The sequence below is a fragment of the Taudactylus pleione genome, unplaced genomic scaffold (genome assembly GCF_031769625.1).
Source record: "Taudactylus pleione unplaced genomic scaffold, aTauple2 ptg000012l, whole genome shotgun sequence".
NCBI classification, from domain to species: domain Eukaryota; kingdom Metazoa; phylum Chordata; class Amphibia; order Anura; family Myobatrachidae; genus Taudactylus; species Taudactylus pleione.
Window position 1 is genome coordinate 7,480,001 of NW_028284415.1, and position 17,969 is coordinate 7,497,969.

General features: G+C 40.7%; 1 protein-coding gene across 5 annotated transcripts in view; it reads left to right on the forward strand.

Annotated features, from left to right (window-relative positions):
* The window catches only part of MAP2K4 (mitogen-activated protein kinase kinase 4), a 54,267-nt gene extending 36,629 nt beyond the window's left edge, over positions 1 to 17,638 (forward strand). For 2 of the 5 annotated variants that reach the window (XM_088468606.1, XM_088468608.1), the window contains 6 exons: positions 369 to 420; positions 1,568 to 1,695; positions 9,860 to 9,937; positions 10,239 to 10,387; positions 14,357 to 14,402; positions 16,515 to 17,638. In XM_088468606.1, coding sequence (XP_088324732.1) covers positions 369 to 420; positions 1,568 to 1,695; positions 9,860 to 9,937; positions 10,239 to 10,387; positions 14,357 to 14,402; positions 16,515 to 16,628 — 567 coding nt within the window. In that variant the 3' untranslated portion in view covers positions 16,629 to 17,638. The remainder of the gene's footprint in view (positions 1 to 368; positions 421 to 1,567; positions 1,696 to 9,859; positions 9,938 to 10,238; positions 10,388 to 14,356; positions 14,403 to 16,514) is intronic. The other 3 variants (XM_088468607.1, XM_088468609.1, XM_088468610.1) reach the window with 2 other exon arrangements.
* The last annotated feature ends 331 nt before the right edge of the window (positions 17,639 to 17,969 follow it).

Here is a 17,969-nt window from a genome sequence, read left to right on the forward strand (position 1 = left end):
AAACTCCACTCAAAGCTGGGTAGAATTCCATATGTTTAACATAAATAAAAAATATTACTTGTGTTCTGGTGATCTGTTTGATCCAATGAGTCACCAACCTCACAGAATACTATCTGCCTTAATATAAACATTGCACCTTGCCAGAAGTGTGTGTGTGTGTGTGTGTGTGTGTGTGATGCTCCGATCTGCTGCTCAAGAAGGACAGCGTGCCCTGATCACAGCAGACCTTGGAGCACCCACCAGGTGCAGAGCACAGTATAGTAATATATGAATGTATGTTTAACTTTATAGAACTCCAACTAAATATGTAGTGTTTTATTTTGTGTTGTATTTGTGTGTCTGGTGTAACACCTCTCTTTTTCTGCCAGACTGTGAAAGCGTTGAACCACTTAAAAGAAAACTTGAAAATAATTCACAGAGGTGAGATATTAAGTTTATGAAATAAGATCTTGTGACTGCCCTTAATTCATATATTCTATTTTGACCTTTTGTAGATGTATTTACATTGTTTTATTAGCATGAAATTGTATGCCATATTTATCTTGTATATAAGAAAACCAAGAATCTGCAACCTGGTCACATGAAAAAATAGGTGTTCCCATAGGAGTCGTTCTATTCCAAAATAGCCAAAGTGCAATATTTAGAGGGGCTCTGCTTCTTCCCCCAAGTAACCGTGGTAATTACAAATAGTGGTAGCTACAGATGTAGACATTAGATCAATCAATACACTTGTGTTATCAGCTTCTAACTAATATAATGCAGTATAATTTAATGCCTTTTAAAAAGGTGCATGGAAAATAGACATACTATATAACTTACTGCAAAAACTACTTGGTAAATGAATATTGTAATTTACATTGCAGGAAACAATTCCCTTTTCCAAATTTCCATTGTTAAGGTGCGATGCACCGTGTAGGGCCACTGCTGATCCGTCGGCAGGCGGATCGTGCTGTCACCGCCGGCAATCGTGCAGTCCCCGCAGACCGCACGATGTGCCGGCTCCCTCGTCCATCTGAATGGGATCATACATCGCATCCCAGATCAGTTGAACATGCAGGAAGACCTGGGCATGCGCGCAGCACGATATCAGGTACGATATCGTGTTCATATACGGCACGATATACTGTCAGATCGTGCATGGGGTGGGCCTTTAGATAGGTAGCATTGTCTATCTCTGAGACAGGCTTCTGTGTACCCCTACTCACATTGGCATTTTAGTGTGTAGATTACATTGCATTGTTGTAGGTAAAGAGATCCTGCAATAATCATGTGCCATGTTTAGCATAGGAGATGTAAATAGGCTATGTAGATGGGGGAACACATCAAGTTTGGGACTGAGTTGATAGATGTGTACAGAGTAGCTTGGCATGCCTGCATTGCCAGATGGCTTCATTTGCAGAGTGGAAATATTTGTGATGGATAAAGTCATGTGCAGAGGGTAAAGTACGTCATACTCTTGCAGAGTCATAACAGGATAAATGACTTGCCTCTACACAGGTCCAATGTAAGTGACCCCTTCCCCCATAGATAGAATAGAAAAATGATCGTCTTTCTTACTGCATTACAGACATCAAACCTTCAAATATTCTTCTGGACAGAAATGGAAATATTAAACTGTGCGACTTTGGGATCAGCGGACAGCTTGTGGACTCCATTGCCAAGACCAGAGATGCGGGCTGCCGGCCGTACATGGCGGTAAGTCTAGTCATTTCAGCCATTTTCTGTCAATGATGCTTATGCCTGGTAATTGTAGACTGAGGCGTTCAAAGAGCTGTAACCTCAAACATTTCCTTAAATGTGCCTTTCAGAATGGATTATATGTACTAGACCTGGTTTTATCACTTTGTGCCCCCAGTGATGTCTTTCCTATCCCCTGCCACTAGGGCACACCACTAAGATATTTGTAGTGAGAGGATTATCACACTTTAGTACAAGTAGCAGAAAAACCCTGGGGGAGGTAAAGGGATTATGGGGAAGATACACAAATGGCGTCTCTGCTAAATGGCGAGTTCTGCTAGCAGACTCACTGGTGCCATCATACTAACTAGGTAAAGCCCTATAACAAGAATAGTTCATACATGATTTAATCTAAATATGGAGGGATTACACACAGAGAGGAAGTGTTATTTTCTTTAATGACTTTGTCCTGTAACCAATCAAAGGTAACTGAATGGAACTACACGTATACACACATTGTTAAAAGTCTTATAACTAATCTCAAAATAAAAAAACAAGTGTTAGGGTTTTTATTTTTATTTTTTAGTAATACCCCACCACTTACAGTCCTGATTTTAATTGTAGGGTGTTCCTACCATGTTAATCCCTTCCTCTACACTGTTGGATCTCCATAAGGGAGCCATTTGTCTGATAGGCCACCCAGGGAATGCTGTGTCAGCACCATCATTTGCTGCATCACTGCACTGCTTACACTAGCCATAAACACTGATCTCTGCCATAGAGGTCCTGATTCAAAGTTGCAGCTGGGTACACACGTCAAAATTTTCTGTCCAACTAGTTGATTGGTTGGAATGAAAATCTGGTAACGTATGGGACTAACTGACAATCAGCAATTTGCTCCCAAACGCCGGAAAATGGACAAAAACTGTTTGAACAAATTGTTTAGATCAAACTTGTCTGACGACCATTGTCATCTGTTTTCTGGCATTTAGGAGCAAATGGTTGATCATCAGTTACTCCCATAATTTACCAGATTTTCATTCCAACCAATCTACTAGTTGAATGGTTGGACAGAAAATCTTTGCGTATGTATCCAGCCTTGAGCTGGGCATACGCGGCCAGAGCCTGCCAGCAGCAGATGTCCGCGGCATACACTGTGAGATTTCTCTCAGTGTATTAGCCGACATCCGCGCTCTGCCCCCGGGGGAGGAGACCTTTCCCTGTTCCTTCCATGGGAAGGAACACAGGAAATGTCTGACTGTCGGCCACGGCTGGGCATACACTGCCTGATGCGGCCGACAGTTTACCGGTAAATATCGCATCAGACGGGCATGCTGGACAATCCGGCATGCCCTGACCGAGCAATATTTAACCCTCAGTCGCCGCCCCACACGCTACAATTATCAGGGCGATCCGCGGATATCAGGCGGATTGCCCCGATAATTGTAGCGTGCATGGCCAGCTTTAGTCTTGGTTGCAGATGGATCCAATGAATTTTTATCAACTGCACATGTCGATTCAGAGGTTCTCCCCTTGCGGCTGAGTGGGTGTAATTTGGTGTTCACATGTAAGACAAGTGTGTCGGGCTCTTCAGAGTTGTGTCTAGGCAGATATCTATCTGCTTTCAAATGGACCTTTTGCACCAAAAAGTGGGCTGGTGTAAATGTACGCTGATCAGTGATGATGACTAATTTTACGAGAGGCAGTGTGGTCGGCGCTGCATAGATACAGCCAATTCTTAATGCAAGTGGAGATCCTTATTTATGTCCAAGCATGCAATGTAGCCTAAGATGAGGACATATTGCCTGTGACTTTGAATCCGGGGGGGTCTCGGGGAAGGTGTGCATGTGATTTATGTCAGGGAGTGATGGATTGATTTGAAAATAAAAATGTTTAAAAGTTGGCTGTAGTCTTTTAATGTTTTCGGTTTGACTTATTTTAGATCTGCATGCGTAAATCTACTGCTTCCCAACCAGGACGTATTTATTAGGTTCACTATTCACTCAATGGCCTTGTCATAGACTGTACACAACATTACCTGCTTTTTAGTGAACAAGGGGGGTAAACTCTACTGCAATTTCTTGGAAACTTTTATATTTCAGCTGTAAAGCCATAAAGTGGACTTTTATGTATGTAAAATAGACATCCTTACTGTTAGCAAATTGTGTTACAGCATGCAGCTATGTTTCCACAATCTCTTTATTGGATGGGAACAGCCTGCAGAATGCCCATTACTAGAAATGTTTCACGGTCTCTGGACAAATGTAATAGTAATATGAAGATGTAACCTTTGAATGACCCTTTAAGGTTCTATGCAGGGTACTTATTTTTGCGTTCCATGTGAGGTCATGTTGCCTATTTCCCCCAGTGTGCACGAGCATCTGATATCTCTCAGTTTCCAAGCCAAGTTTGGCAGTTAAGTGCAGGCGTCGGGGCCCCGGCACGTATCCACGTCACTCAGAACTTGTTGGGTCATTCCCAGTGTGAGCTCAGTCTGGTGGAATGTGGTGGATGCGAAGCCAGGACTTCCTATCCAAGTAAAAATAGGAGCTGACGTCTGGCACTTGCTGGCTGAGTTCAGCTCGGAGATGTTAACCCTTGAGTGATATATATACGTTCTTTGTATTGTATATAACAGTACTGCTACCAAAAATTATTTAATGACTCTATACCTTTTGAACAGTCATAAAGTCTAATATTGTAAAACAATATGTTGCCTTGTCCGCCAAATATGAGCCAAAGCTTTAAGTGATGATTGGACAATTTTTGTTTGGCTTACCCTGTGGTGGAAATTGGTAGTAAATGATTTTTTGTACAACCAATTTCCAATACTTAACTCATCAATTTAGAAATGGGTGACAACACTGGCATGAAATGTGAGTGATCCATACCAAAATGGCTGCAAAACTGCCTTTTATCCTTTTTACATATCTGTAATTGATATCTGAAGACTTGTATCTCAAAATTAATGCTATCCTGGCCTCCTACAAGAATATGTTCTGTGTATGTCTGACTCCTTTTTAATAAAATCACATTTTAGTATTATAAGGAAAAACAGGCATGAGATTACCCAGAATACTTTGCCTTTTGGGTGTCTCGTACTTTACTGTCGTCTGGAGCACAAAGTCCAAAATATACCAAATTAAAGTAGTAAGGTCCCCAAAATATACCAGAATTTCTGTTGGTGATAATCATGAAAGGAAAGTAACACAGAACAATCATTTTTATTCAGCTGCACAGCAAATATACATTCTCATACCTTCACAAATGTAAATGACCATACAATGTACTTATAGGTTACTAGTATCTCATTTTATATAAGGGAACTGGTGGTGTTTGTTTAGGTTTACGGACCCTTTTTAAGAGTACCTAAAAGGTTTGGGAGTAAACTGTACCACCATCAGAAATGTACATGAGCATTTGGGGACCATACAATCCTGAACTCTGGGACACAGTGCTTCATTGCACAATAAATTGGGTGTACTTATTAGATAACATATGCTTCCTAATGTGGCCCTTCTCAGTGTAATATTTTGCTGCCTTGTATAGCAATGTCACACTGAGATCACAGTATTTTCTTATTTCTTTTCCCTTATTAGAATTTGTAATCAATGTGAACTAATTAAAATTGTTAGAGTTTTATCTCCATTAGTAGAAACACTATGTCCTAATGGACAACCTCACGCTATGCTCTACACTTCCTATCTGAATTCATTAAACTTAAGTAATCATAGTTTTGCTTCAGGGTTAGCTGTTTCTTCTGGAAATGTAAGCAAAAAATACTTCCTTTTAAAAGTATAAAAAAATGTTACAATAGTTTTAAGCAAGAACTTTGTCACATGAAAGCCATCAATATGGAGGATCTACCATCTGCCAGTAATTGTCAAACATTGAATCTGTATCCGTGGGATTCTTATACAGCTATTTAATCCAATAACCCATAGACCTTCACATGTTTTGTTAACGCAGGGATTGTTTGAGGAAGCCAATTACCATTACTCCCTATCTAGATTGTAAGGTCTCATGAGTTTTGGCCCTCTCTCATATCTGTACTTTCTCCATCAGCTTTGTATTGTACTTGTTTTGTTTTAACTTTGATTTTTTTACATATGTTTTGTCAAGTGATGCACAGTTTTGTGTTGCCTTGTTTGCTCTTAAGTGTTTATGGCATTATTCTGCAGAACCATTTCAATTAGAACCAAAAGAAGAGGTTATGCAGGAATATGTATATGCAGGTTATATTTATATTTAAGCTGCAAGCAGAATGCTTATCGTGAGAGCTCTGTTTACCACAGCTCGTAGACACTCATGGGGTTACTTAAGTGTAGACATGAGCTAAGCTTAGTAATGAAAGCTGTTTAGCATGGGCAAAGAACCAAGTGATGTAATGTCCTATTTTTAGACTCTCGTAGTCCCACATTGAGTTTTCCAGACCCCCCTCTACTGCTTCCGAATAAGTAAGCGGAGGTATTTTCTCAGCCGAAACCACTGAAGAATTTGGGTGATGACATCGGCATCCCTTTTGATATAGCTTAGTCAGAGCCTCAGCATTTCTCGCATTAATCTGCAAGGGGCTGATGTCACCGGCATGGAGCGCAGACACGTTCCAGGACTCTGGTATTCCTACACATCAGTACTGCCTTACAAGTATTGATCTAGCGCACCAAGGCTGCTTAATGGCCTTTGCAGCTTTCTCCTGCTAAATCTGCATAGCAGCCATATAAGCCGATTGTAACTCACAGATGCCAGCAGATTGACCTCTGAGTCACATTATTTTACTGGTATAAGGAAAAACCCTAATGCTCTATTTTACATGTCAGTCCCGATTTACAGAATTATGAACAATATAAGTCTGTGTAACTGATTAGTATAAGAAGAACAGATCAGTTGGAGGGCATATTTAAATTTTGAAGAACAAAATGTTAGACATGATTTATCGGTATAGCCACAGTAGCTGTATCGATACATTGCGTCTGAAATTTTGCTCTTCAAAATTTAAATATGCCCTCCTCACTGATTAGCACCATGCACCTAGAGTGAGCACTACTACATTTACTTATCACAAATACTTTATCTATATGCATTTATCTAAACACCCAAACTACTTACCCACATCTATACACACTTGCCATAATGCCCAAGCTATTTATGCTAGTCGGCATCCCGACTGTCTCATGACAGGCGTCGAAATCCCGACGCCTGTCACTTTTTACCTACGCCGGGAGCCCGACGTCCGGCTTCCCGATCGAAGGTAAGCCAGGCGTGGACAGCCGCAGGGGGCAGGGGGGGGGGGTGTACACTTACTGTAATACCCAAACTAATCACCACCATCCATTCACACTTGTTGCCGTGATCATCGATGCGCACTTATAATAAACTCTAAACTAACTTTCCATCCATTTAACATTCTACCTTATTACCCTGATTCATTTTGATGCTTAAACTAATTGCCCACAGGGGCTTGCTGCAAATCTGTGTACAGTTAACTTAACAAACACAACACTAACTTTTCCTGTGCATCCAAATTTGGCATGTATATTGTACTGCAGCTATTAAGTCACTATAGTATGACCCAGTTTGTGGTTTGCTTGTGAAGCCCAGGCTTGCATAGCAGTACAGTCCTGTCATACATACTTTGTAGTGTTTTCCTTCCTCTCCAAAATAAATACATGAGGCACTTTTCCTCTCTCTAGTCTGTATGCAGGAATCCTGCGGCTTCATGCTGGGCGCCAGCCAAGTTTTACTTGGTAAAAGTGAGACCCAGAATGTGTCACTAACTCCTTCTAATAATGGTTCTATCACATTATTTTGCTAATTTTATTGACTCTTTCATTACCCTCTGTGTATATATATATAAGACAGAGGGTCTGATTCTGAGTCAAACGCAGCTGCTTCTGTGCCTGCTTCTTTTGGTGGTCGTCAGTCTGCGACTTTATGCAAATGCCGCTACAAAGCCCTTCCCTGGTGTATATCTGTGCGTCAGAATGAGCAGCCTGAGATGCCCACTCCCCGCATCTGTATATGCTCACATACCAATTGGTGCATCTTCATATTGCACCATCAGCCTCACCTTCGACACTTGCACTAGCTCTATAGCAGGTACTGTTTTCTGTCTGAGTTTAGTTTCCTATGTGAATGATTGTACGTCTGACTTTACAAGCACTACAGCTACATGCATGCAACACGCCCATAAGGTGGGCCATCTCTGCGAGCTTGGACTCTGGACGCATGCTCCGTGCAACCTAGATGCATGTGGAGAAAAAATAAATTGTCAGTGTGTCCGGATTTCAGAATCAGACCTATAGGTATTTATTATACATAACCACTTTCAGTGACACACCCATAAGGCAGACCATCTCCTTGCGTGCGCTAAGCCACCTTCCTGTTACCGCCCAGGAATGCCTAATATATTTATAAAGACATTTCTGAGACCATGCAACTCCACGCGCCTCAGTCACAACTTTGACTCTGCGCACGCTATCTGGATGCAAGGCTGCCATTAGGGGGGACCGTCAGGACTACTGGCCCGGTCACTCCGCTAAAGAAGGGGGGCCCGGCCCGCTACTACCATCCAACCGCTGCTATTGCCAGAGAAAGACAAAGGGGCCTCCTGTCTGATGCCCATCCACCGCAAATGAATGGGGCCCCCCACCGCTACTGCCTTGCCAGGCATGTAAGAAGTGCCTGTTCGCATGAACAATAAAGCTTATTATCCGGCGTGCGTGACTTCTTGACGTCACTGCACCTCTAAAGGCGAGCGGAGCCGCAGCACCCTTCTAGACAACCCTAACCATAGAGCAGAAGCCTGGCCCTAACCTGGAACAAAAGGTAAGTAAATACATATGCTGCCTGATTGAGGAAGAAGGGGACTGGCTGGACCAATACTGTGTGCAGGGGCTGCAGTGAGGCAGAAGGGAGCTGGAAACGTCAGAGTTCAGGGCTGGGGAGACAGACTGTACTTACTCACATAGGTTCTATACACTTAGTCAAAATAAAAATAAAATCTTACATAAAATATATATATTTATATTATGTATCTGTGTGTTTTTTTATATATCTGTAAGGAGGCCTATATATGGCAACTAGCAGCAGCAAACATGGCACACAGCATATGCATGTGCAGTTGCATATCTATATACAGGGCCATAAGGAGGGGTGTGCGGCCACACAACGTGGGATCGCCTGAGGGTGGTACCTGATGTCAGTTGCAGCCTGCGCCCTCCTCCAGCTCACGGTTTCTATACTCTATGGTAGGGGGGGCCTGCCTAATTTGACAGTCCTGGGCCCCACAATTGCTGATAGCAGCCCTGTCTGGATGCATGCACAGTGTGACATGGACGCATGTGCAGAAGAAGAAAAAAAATCTCTACACTGTGTTCAATATTGACCGTGTGTGTTCGACCCAGAATCGGGCCCAGAGTAAGCATAGTGCAGTCACGCAGTGTATATAGCAGGCTAGGCCTAACCTGCTATATAGACTGTGACTGCACTGTGCTCATTCTGTATTGTCACAATACAATCAAGGGTTAACCTGCTTTATAGACACTGATTGAACTGTGCTGATTCTGTATTGTCACAATACAGTCCATATAGCAGGTTAACCCTTGATTGTACTGTGACAATACAGAGTGAGCATAGTGCAGTCAGTCTATATTGCAGGCTAGTCTGTGATTGGACTGTGATGATACAGAATGAGCACCGTGCAGTCACACAGGGAATGGGTATGAAGTCCCGGCAGCTGAATAGCAATTTCTGACTGCTTTTGCTGGAAAAAATAGTCAGTTAAATGGTTAGAGATTTAGAACTATATTTTGCATGTGTATCTGTGCCTGTTTTGCTTGCTAAGCCACACTCACTTTTGTTCATTAATATATTTATTATTTTTAGTGATTCCTTTCCTTCAGAGTATCCCTCAATTTTATTCCCAAACAGTCTGACAACACATGAAGCATCAGCCCCTGCAGGATTTTCTAGTCTCCTCTTACAATATATTGCTGTAGATAAAAAAAATTTATATTCGTTCTTCTCATCCATACTACTACATTAACTATTCTGCTATCTGTATGCATTGTACTCTGGTTCACTTACTGTAGTGCTATCATTCAACAGAAAACACCAATCAGTGGTTTATTTATATCACTAATTTCTTATGCTTGTATTTTTCTTCTCTTCCCCCCCTTAGCCGGAAAGAATAGACCCCAGTGCATCCAGACAAGGATATGATGTGCGGTCAGACGTGTGGAGCCTTGGAATCACATTGGTGAGAAATAATTTGGATAGAATTGTTATTTATGTAGCAATGTGTTACTGCAGAATAGCATGTCAACTGTAAATGTTAAAGTTGTAAAGCAGGGTCATCGCCATTCTAAATAATAAAATAAAAAAGTTAACCCCTAGAATTTAATTTAGATATCTTCAAAGCATACACTGATTACATTTACAAATCAGATAGTTCCCTAGAAACTTTTTTCTTTCATCATCTCTGCATGATCAACTTGTTCACCAATTATGCTTGGCTCATGTATGTTGTATGTTTGTCACCTCCCTCTTCTGTTTTGCAGTATGAGCTGGCTACTGGGAGGTTCCCGTATCCAAAGTGGAACAGCGTGTTTGACCAGCTGACACAAGTAGTGAAAGGAGACCCTCCCCAATTGAGCAACTCTGAAGAACGAGAGTTCTCCCCCAGCTTCATCAACTTTGTTAACCTGTGGTAAGTAACTGAGATGAGTCCCATGATCAGTGTTGGTGTGAAGCCATTCACTATATCTCGGTGCTGCAGGAAATAGGATCGCTTTATAACGTGAGCTTTGGCAGCCAAATGGATACACTTTATGTATTTATTTTTAGTTGAACCTTCTTTAATCTGTATTAAAACGGAGCAACTTTCACTCAACTGATGCCTGACCTAAGTGAAGAGACAAAAAAACTCTTCATGGCACATGAGAGAAGACTGCGCTACTGCTGGTACTAAGTATATTAAATGTGCTTAATTAATCCCAATAAAAAGGCTTCCCTGAATCACAAATATACACTTATTAAAACAATTAAATATTGTAACGTATCTAATATATAAAAGAGATTTCAATATATCCAGCACATTGCTACAAATGTAAATCCTGATAGTGGATCAAATAAATGGTTATCAGACACAGTTCAATAAAAGTTAGATCAGAATATGCATGGTCTCTGCTTGGGTTCGCTTCATAGCATACTCTTATCTGCAGATGAGTCGCACTACTATAGTTCTTCAGAGGGACAACAAGCTGGGAATGCGGATAAATATCCACTACTAGAGAAGAGAGTTGAAATGGTAACAAACTTTTGAGTGGTCAATGTCTCTAGTTGTGACTTCACATATGAGTTGTCGGTCTAAGTGTATCATCATAAGAGCAAAAAATAGAGGGGTGCCTACGGTATGATTAAACTGTACACTAATTCTTTTTAATGGTAATTAACTGATGTTTAAGCGAGATGCGGTCAAAATGACGACGGCCGGGAAGCCGTCTGATTAAATCCTGACGCAGGACTAAAGACAGGCATTGAAATCCCGGGAGGGATAGGTTTAGGGTGCGGGGAGGGGGAGTTAGGTTTAGGCACCCCCGGGGGCGGTTGGGGTTAGTCACCACTAAGGGAGAGTTGCGGTACTTACCAGCCCCAGTCGGGATCTTCAGCGTTCGGGTTTGCGGTGTCGGTATTTAGTCCCGGCCGTCGGCATTTCATACCCAACTCATTTAAGCAGTAGGGTGACAGAGAATTCCAAGTGATTCATTACTTATTTAGATAGCGCACAAGTATTCCGCAGCGTTACTCCACACAGTTGGGGCCTTGGTGGGACTAAGGGTAGGTACACACCTAAACGACCGGCAATCGTGCCGATTTTCAGGGCAATTTGTCTTCACCCTGGACATCGCATGATTGTCGGTAAACACTTAAAAGATGTAATGAAAGGCAGAACAATCACTGTTCTGTTCATCATTAACTTGTACAGGGTCACATGCAATATCGTGTGATTGACTGTGCAACACAGCCAATCGCACGATATCGCATGCGACTGCTGTAACGTGCAAAATTGGGTATACACACTACCCAATTTGTTGTTCCGATTTGGCTAAATCGGCCAACTCGGGCCAATATCGTACAGGTGTGTATGCACCCCTACTCCCGTGGCCTCAGTGCACCCTAGATTGCTTGTGCACACACTAGTCCTGAATAGGTCTAAAATGATCAAAATCGTAGTATTGTAGTACGTATGTTTTCTCTACAGTTTCTATGGAAGCAGAAGTGTTGTCTAAAACAAGACATCCAGCACCATAGCTGGTTAAAGCTGCTTGGTTATCTCCTACTGCCATTTGTGGATGACTTACCACTGAAAGGAATCATGGTGTCCCTTTATTACACCACTGGGGATACTCTCTCATTTGTGTTACTTTTAATATTCTTTATTCATGGCATAGGTCCTGGTAGGACAATACAGAGTGAGTGAGCGATTTGATTGGTTATTGATTGTATGCATATTAATTATGGTCTTGTTTTCTGCTGCATTAAGAATGACCATCCATTAGAAATCATTGTAGAATTATTATACTACAGGTTTAGTCTCCGATATCCAAAATGCTTGGGACCATGGGTATTTTGGATATTGGAATATCTCGTATTTTGGAATATTTGCATACCATAATGAAAAATCTTGGGAATGGGACCCAAATCTAAACACAGAATGCATTTGTGTTATATACACCTTATACACACAGCCTACAGGTCATTTTATACAATATTTTTTTTATAATTTTGTGCATCAAAAAAAGTTTGTGTACATGCATGAAATTCATTTGTTTCATTTACACCTTATACACACAGCCTACAGGTTATTTTATACTGTGTTTTAATAATTTTGTGCTTTAAACAAAGTTTGTGTACATTGAACCATCAGAAAGCAAAGGTTTCACTTTCTCAGTCATGCTAAAAATATTCCGTATTTCGGAATATTTGGATATGGGAGACTCAACCTGTATATATTTGTTTTAGGCATTTTAATGTGATTTTCTCTTTTTAATGATATTTTACTATCTATAGAATAAATTTCTGTTTTGTTCTGAAACTGTTGTCATATGTCTAGTGTGACTTTTTTGTGGATAATGGATTTTCAAGTTGATTTCAATGTTATTTGTAAATCTGTTGCCTCATATAAATTCTTATCTAATCATTGACTATTAGTAATTGTGTTTGGCTGGAATATTTAATATTCGTTTGATATGTGGATTTGGAAATTACAATCATTACATTTCCACGCAATTTTTTCTACTGGCTTTAGATTGTACTCCATAAAACTTCAACATTTCTATTGCTGAGATAATGCAGTATTTTAGAGATTGTATGTATGGTTTTAACTTTGATTGGGGTTGGACCATGCCATTAGCTGGCGTTTTTGTCTTTTTGCAGGGTGTTTTGATCTTGTTAGATGTCACAGTGCAAGTTATCTATCACTATTACTTCCAAATAAATTTTTTAAATTGTGACTGTACAAAATTTCATAGATGAACCTAATCCTAACCAAACTTAAATAATGAAACACAGCTATACTGCACCATTCTGTGTACTCACTGCCACCTACTGGACCATCATTGTGCTACAGCCTATAGTCTATTTTTATTAAAATGGATAACTCCTAAAAGACACTTTGCTGCCATCTGCAGTGAATTGCAGTTACTGACACTTTGATTGTCAGAAGTTGGTTTGCAGAAAATGTAATAGTGCTTATTCAATATATACGTTTTTGTATTATGTCCTTTTTGTTATCCTAGTATTGTAATAGCATTACAACATATATATTTTTTTAATGTTCTAGTTCAGTGGTTATTATTTTCACACAGTAAAAGTACACAAGTTTATTTATGTGTACTTTTACTACTAGTTTAGGGACTTTTATAGATGTTAGTAGTAAATATGGTGATGTGCTTTGATTCAATGAACAATTCACTACTGCCTGGGTTTGTGGCCAGGTTGGGCATATACAAAGCAAACTGACTACGTAGAGGCCGGCCCTGACTCACAGCCCAAGTGCCAGGTCATGGGATTAATGCCTAGTTTGAGCACAGCAAAATATGTGGCTGGCTAATCCTGCTGGGTGATGAACGCACTCATGGGTCAATAAGGGCCTGACCTAATTACCCAATAATGATCACTTCAATTTCAATAGGTTCTTTATTGTGTATTGGGGTTCTATTTCGGCAACACACAGTGCACCATCTGGCCAGTTGCCTGCTAGATATTACAAGCAATGTTTTGTCCAGTAGTAGACCAGACTGTCACCCCTCTGTTTGTTTGGTGGTCAGGCTGAACGATTCCAATCTTTAGGGATACTGTGTTTCCTGACGGCTGGATGGCACACCTTATCAGATGGGATTATATGTTCTTTCCAATCACAATAATCAGTCAAAATAATAACTGATCACATCTACAACTTAGTCTGTAGCCAACTCCAGCTCTCTGTGTACCAATGGCTTACAAAGGGTTTAAGGCAACCATTTTGTGATTGCACAGATCTCTTTATTTGCGTTCCATGCATATTTTACATAACACCTTTGGAATTCCTTAATGATGTCGAAAGTCACTGTTTTAATGTTTAATACATTGAGCCTCTTTAATACCAATTGTATTGTCTATTTTCCCTTTTCTGCAGCCTTACAAAGGACGAGTCTAAGAGGCCAAAGTACAGAGAGCTTCTGGTTAGTATGAAGAGATGAGTAGCTCTGGAGTTTTGGCTCAAGCCAAAAAGTTTTGGGTTTAGTTCATAATGTTAAAAGATAATTTCCCAAGTTAAACCAAGTCCCCAAACGCTATCCTGTCCAGGGAAATGGATATCCTGGTGGGTCCCCCTGCACTTTCGTCTCACCCTCTACTTTCCTTTGAAAGTTTAGCTTGTGAGAGTTGTGATGTTTCTGAGAACCTCCAGCATTCTCGCTCTGCTGTGTGTTATGCTACCACTTTTTGCCGCTTTCACGCAGACCGTGTTGTCAGTGGCCATTCCTGTGATATTCTAATGGTAGAAGATACAGCCTGCTCCCTGACCACAACAGGGCTGCACTTGGCAGGACTGTTGCAGGTATGAAAGCTGCACCCAAGTCTGATTTTGCATTTTGGCTTAATATAACTTCCCCTAAACATATTTTTATTTTTTTGCATTTTTTGGCTGTAATTCTTGTTATAAATTATTACATAAAGTTTCCAAAACCCATTATGTATCATATTGCAATTAAGGGATAGTCTCTGTACTTGATGTTAAAGACCTCTGTCTCTTGTTAATTATATCACCCTAATCTAGGGTTATTTGCACTGTAAATACATCTGTGATAAGGGGACTGCTTAATCAGTGACTGTTCTCTCATGTTAGGGTGGGTACACCCCTGACAGATATATCTGCAGATGATGGTCGTTCATACACACTGAACGACCATCATCTGTATGCTGCAGCGGGTCTCGGCGGGCAGGGGGCGTGGCCTAATTGCTGAAGTATTGGCCACGCCCCCTTCGGGGGAAAATAAAAACCAATTGCGGCGCTGGGGAAGGGGGCACTGTGTACCCCTCAAATGGGGGGCGCAATCAGCGTGATCGCTCCCCCCTTTGGCATAGGAGACTGTTTGGGCTGCTGCTTTAGCAGCCTTGTACAGTCTCCCAGTGCAGCCCAGCACACAGCAGCGTGTGCTGTGCTGCTGTGGATGGGGAGCTGTGCCGAACCTGGGTAAGTAGTACCCGCTCGCGGCTCAACCCCCCTCTCTCTCTCTGCACCCCTGTTTACGGGCAATCGGCTGATCGCCCATACACGCTTGCCGATGGACAGATATGTCTGCAGACATATCTGTTCATTGGCTGTGCAGCACAACCAATGCGATATGTCTGTGAACGACGTTGTTCAGATGTATTGTCTGTACACACTGGCCGACGGGGGCACTGTGTATTGGCCGATAAATTGATTGGCCAGTGTGTACCCAGCATAAGTGTAGTGGCGTGTTAATGCCTGTTGTAACATAACAGTAGCATATATCTAATCCACCTCATCTCAGTCTGTGGTGAGGATAGCTGTGGAGTGTCCCCCGTTTCATGAAATTTGACACCACTGTAAGTGCAATTGCTGCTTTTAATTAATTAAAACAACCACTTGATGTATTATAACGTGTTTTTTGTCTAATGCTTTAAACTGCTTAACATTATCATTTGACACTACAAAGAGGTGGATTTGAGGATACTCCTTTAGACATTAATCTCTCGGGAGCAGGACTCTCCATCCTATTAGTTCTAGCGATGCACTATACTTTTCTCTAGTGCGCCCCCATTCACAGAGGACTGTGATCCTCTCTATTCACTGGGTCACTGTTATGAGCAGTAGCACTCACTCACCTAGTTGGCTTAATATTTCACGGTTTGTTTTTCCCCTTGTACTATGTATTTGAGCCTCTTTATTTGTTTTGATTGTGTGTATTTTTGTAAGTGTTACCTTTACACTGCTATGGTGGCACCATATAAATAAAATATAATAAGAATAACAAATAGAAATGCAGCTTGGCACAATCCTTTCTTACAAAAGACTCCTATCTAATCCAACGCGCTCACCATAATCCCTGCTGGGTAAATTTTGAAAAAGTAGTTACTGGCATCAGTAGTCCTACTTCTAATTAGCCACCTTTTCTATAACTGGCAACATATACGGGTATAGTTTGTGCCTCTTTAAAAAAACAACAAAAAAACAACAACAAGAAATTGCTCAGATCAGATAGCCATTATAAACATTTAAGAAAATATATAATTCATATGATGGCTTATACTCTGCTCTTTCCACACAGAAACATTCTTTCATTATGATGTACGAAGAGCGACCTGTCGATGTTGCTGCATATGTCATCAGAATCTTGGATCAAATGCCAGCCACCCCCAGCTCCCCGATGTACGTCGATTGACCCTGCTGCCATCCAAAACTCTAGCAAACAACATAAAAAAACGAGAGCTGGGAGCGAACAAAATGTGGAGAGATGCCATCACACAATCAGTTGTGACATTTTCCTCTCATTGCTCCAGCGCCACGTGCAATAAGATCTGTGTTTTGTTTCCTATCTTTCCATTGTGTCTGTATGCTAAAGTCACATGTAAAACGCATCCCTGTAAATGGCTGGTCACACAACGCTCATCTGGTGGACAGAAGAGCATCTGGTTTCTGTTCTGACCTGCTCAATGGAACTCGATAAGACTGGAAAACGTATCTCCGCTGCAACCTCTTCCATCTGCCCACTGAAAACAAACTAAAACTAGACACTGAACCAATCATCGTAGAGGTTCAGCCTTTTAATAAGGAGTGGAGATTGAGAGATCTGGCGCCATCATACAACATTTCCCGCTGATCTCCCAGAGACGGGACAAGGCAAAGAATATGAATTATATAAATATATATATATTTTTTATTATTTTTAAATAAAAAAAACAAAAAAAATTTTCTTCACAAAGTGCAATAGGTTAACCGATTCTCCGCCAGGTGGTCCTGTGACGGATCAGGTTCTGGATATTTTTTATGTTTTGGCCCCTCTGGCAGAGAATGGGGTTAATGAAATTGAAATCCTGTTCTGCTAAAGTTATTTTATGTTCTTGAGAGTGTCGGTTGAATTTATTTTACCCTTTTTTTTTTTTTTTTTTAAAGAATCATAAATATAGTAAATATCTCTACCAAAAACACAAAAAACAAAAACAAATTATGTTGCATTGAAGAAATCTAACATTAAATATTAAGAGATGGAGTATAACTTTTGTTGCAGTGACCATTCCTTCTTTACTTTTATGTGGCACACGTTATTCAGTAGTCTCTGGTTATTTATATCAAAGCCTATGTATTCAGATAAATAGTATATTTGAAATAATATTTTTTTTTATACTCTCCTCACTATATTGGATAAATATGTCCAATTACTTTGTTGAACGCTGACCTGTTAAATAAAAAAAACACAACAACAAATGCTGTTTAGGTAGGGACATGAGCTTGGTCCCCATCTGTGTGACACAACACTGATATCGCTGAAGGTTTTTTATTTTCCTTTGATATATCCGATACTGGATAGCAAGGACGTGTGGTGTCCCACAGGCTTATATCTTTCTTTTCTTCCTGCTACAAATACTGCAGTTCATGTAGCAGCCTAAATGGTGGCAGAACCTAAAGGGGCATGTGTGGAGGGTTCATATTAGAAGGAATTTTTTGATAGGTAGTAATATTTTAACAATGGTTTTATTATTTTTTATTTTTTTTTATATTAAGG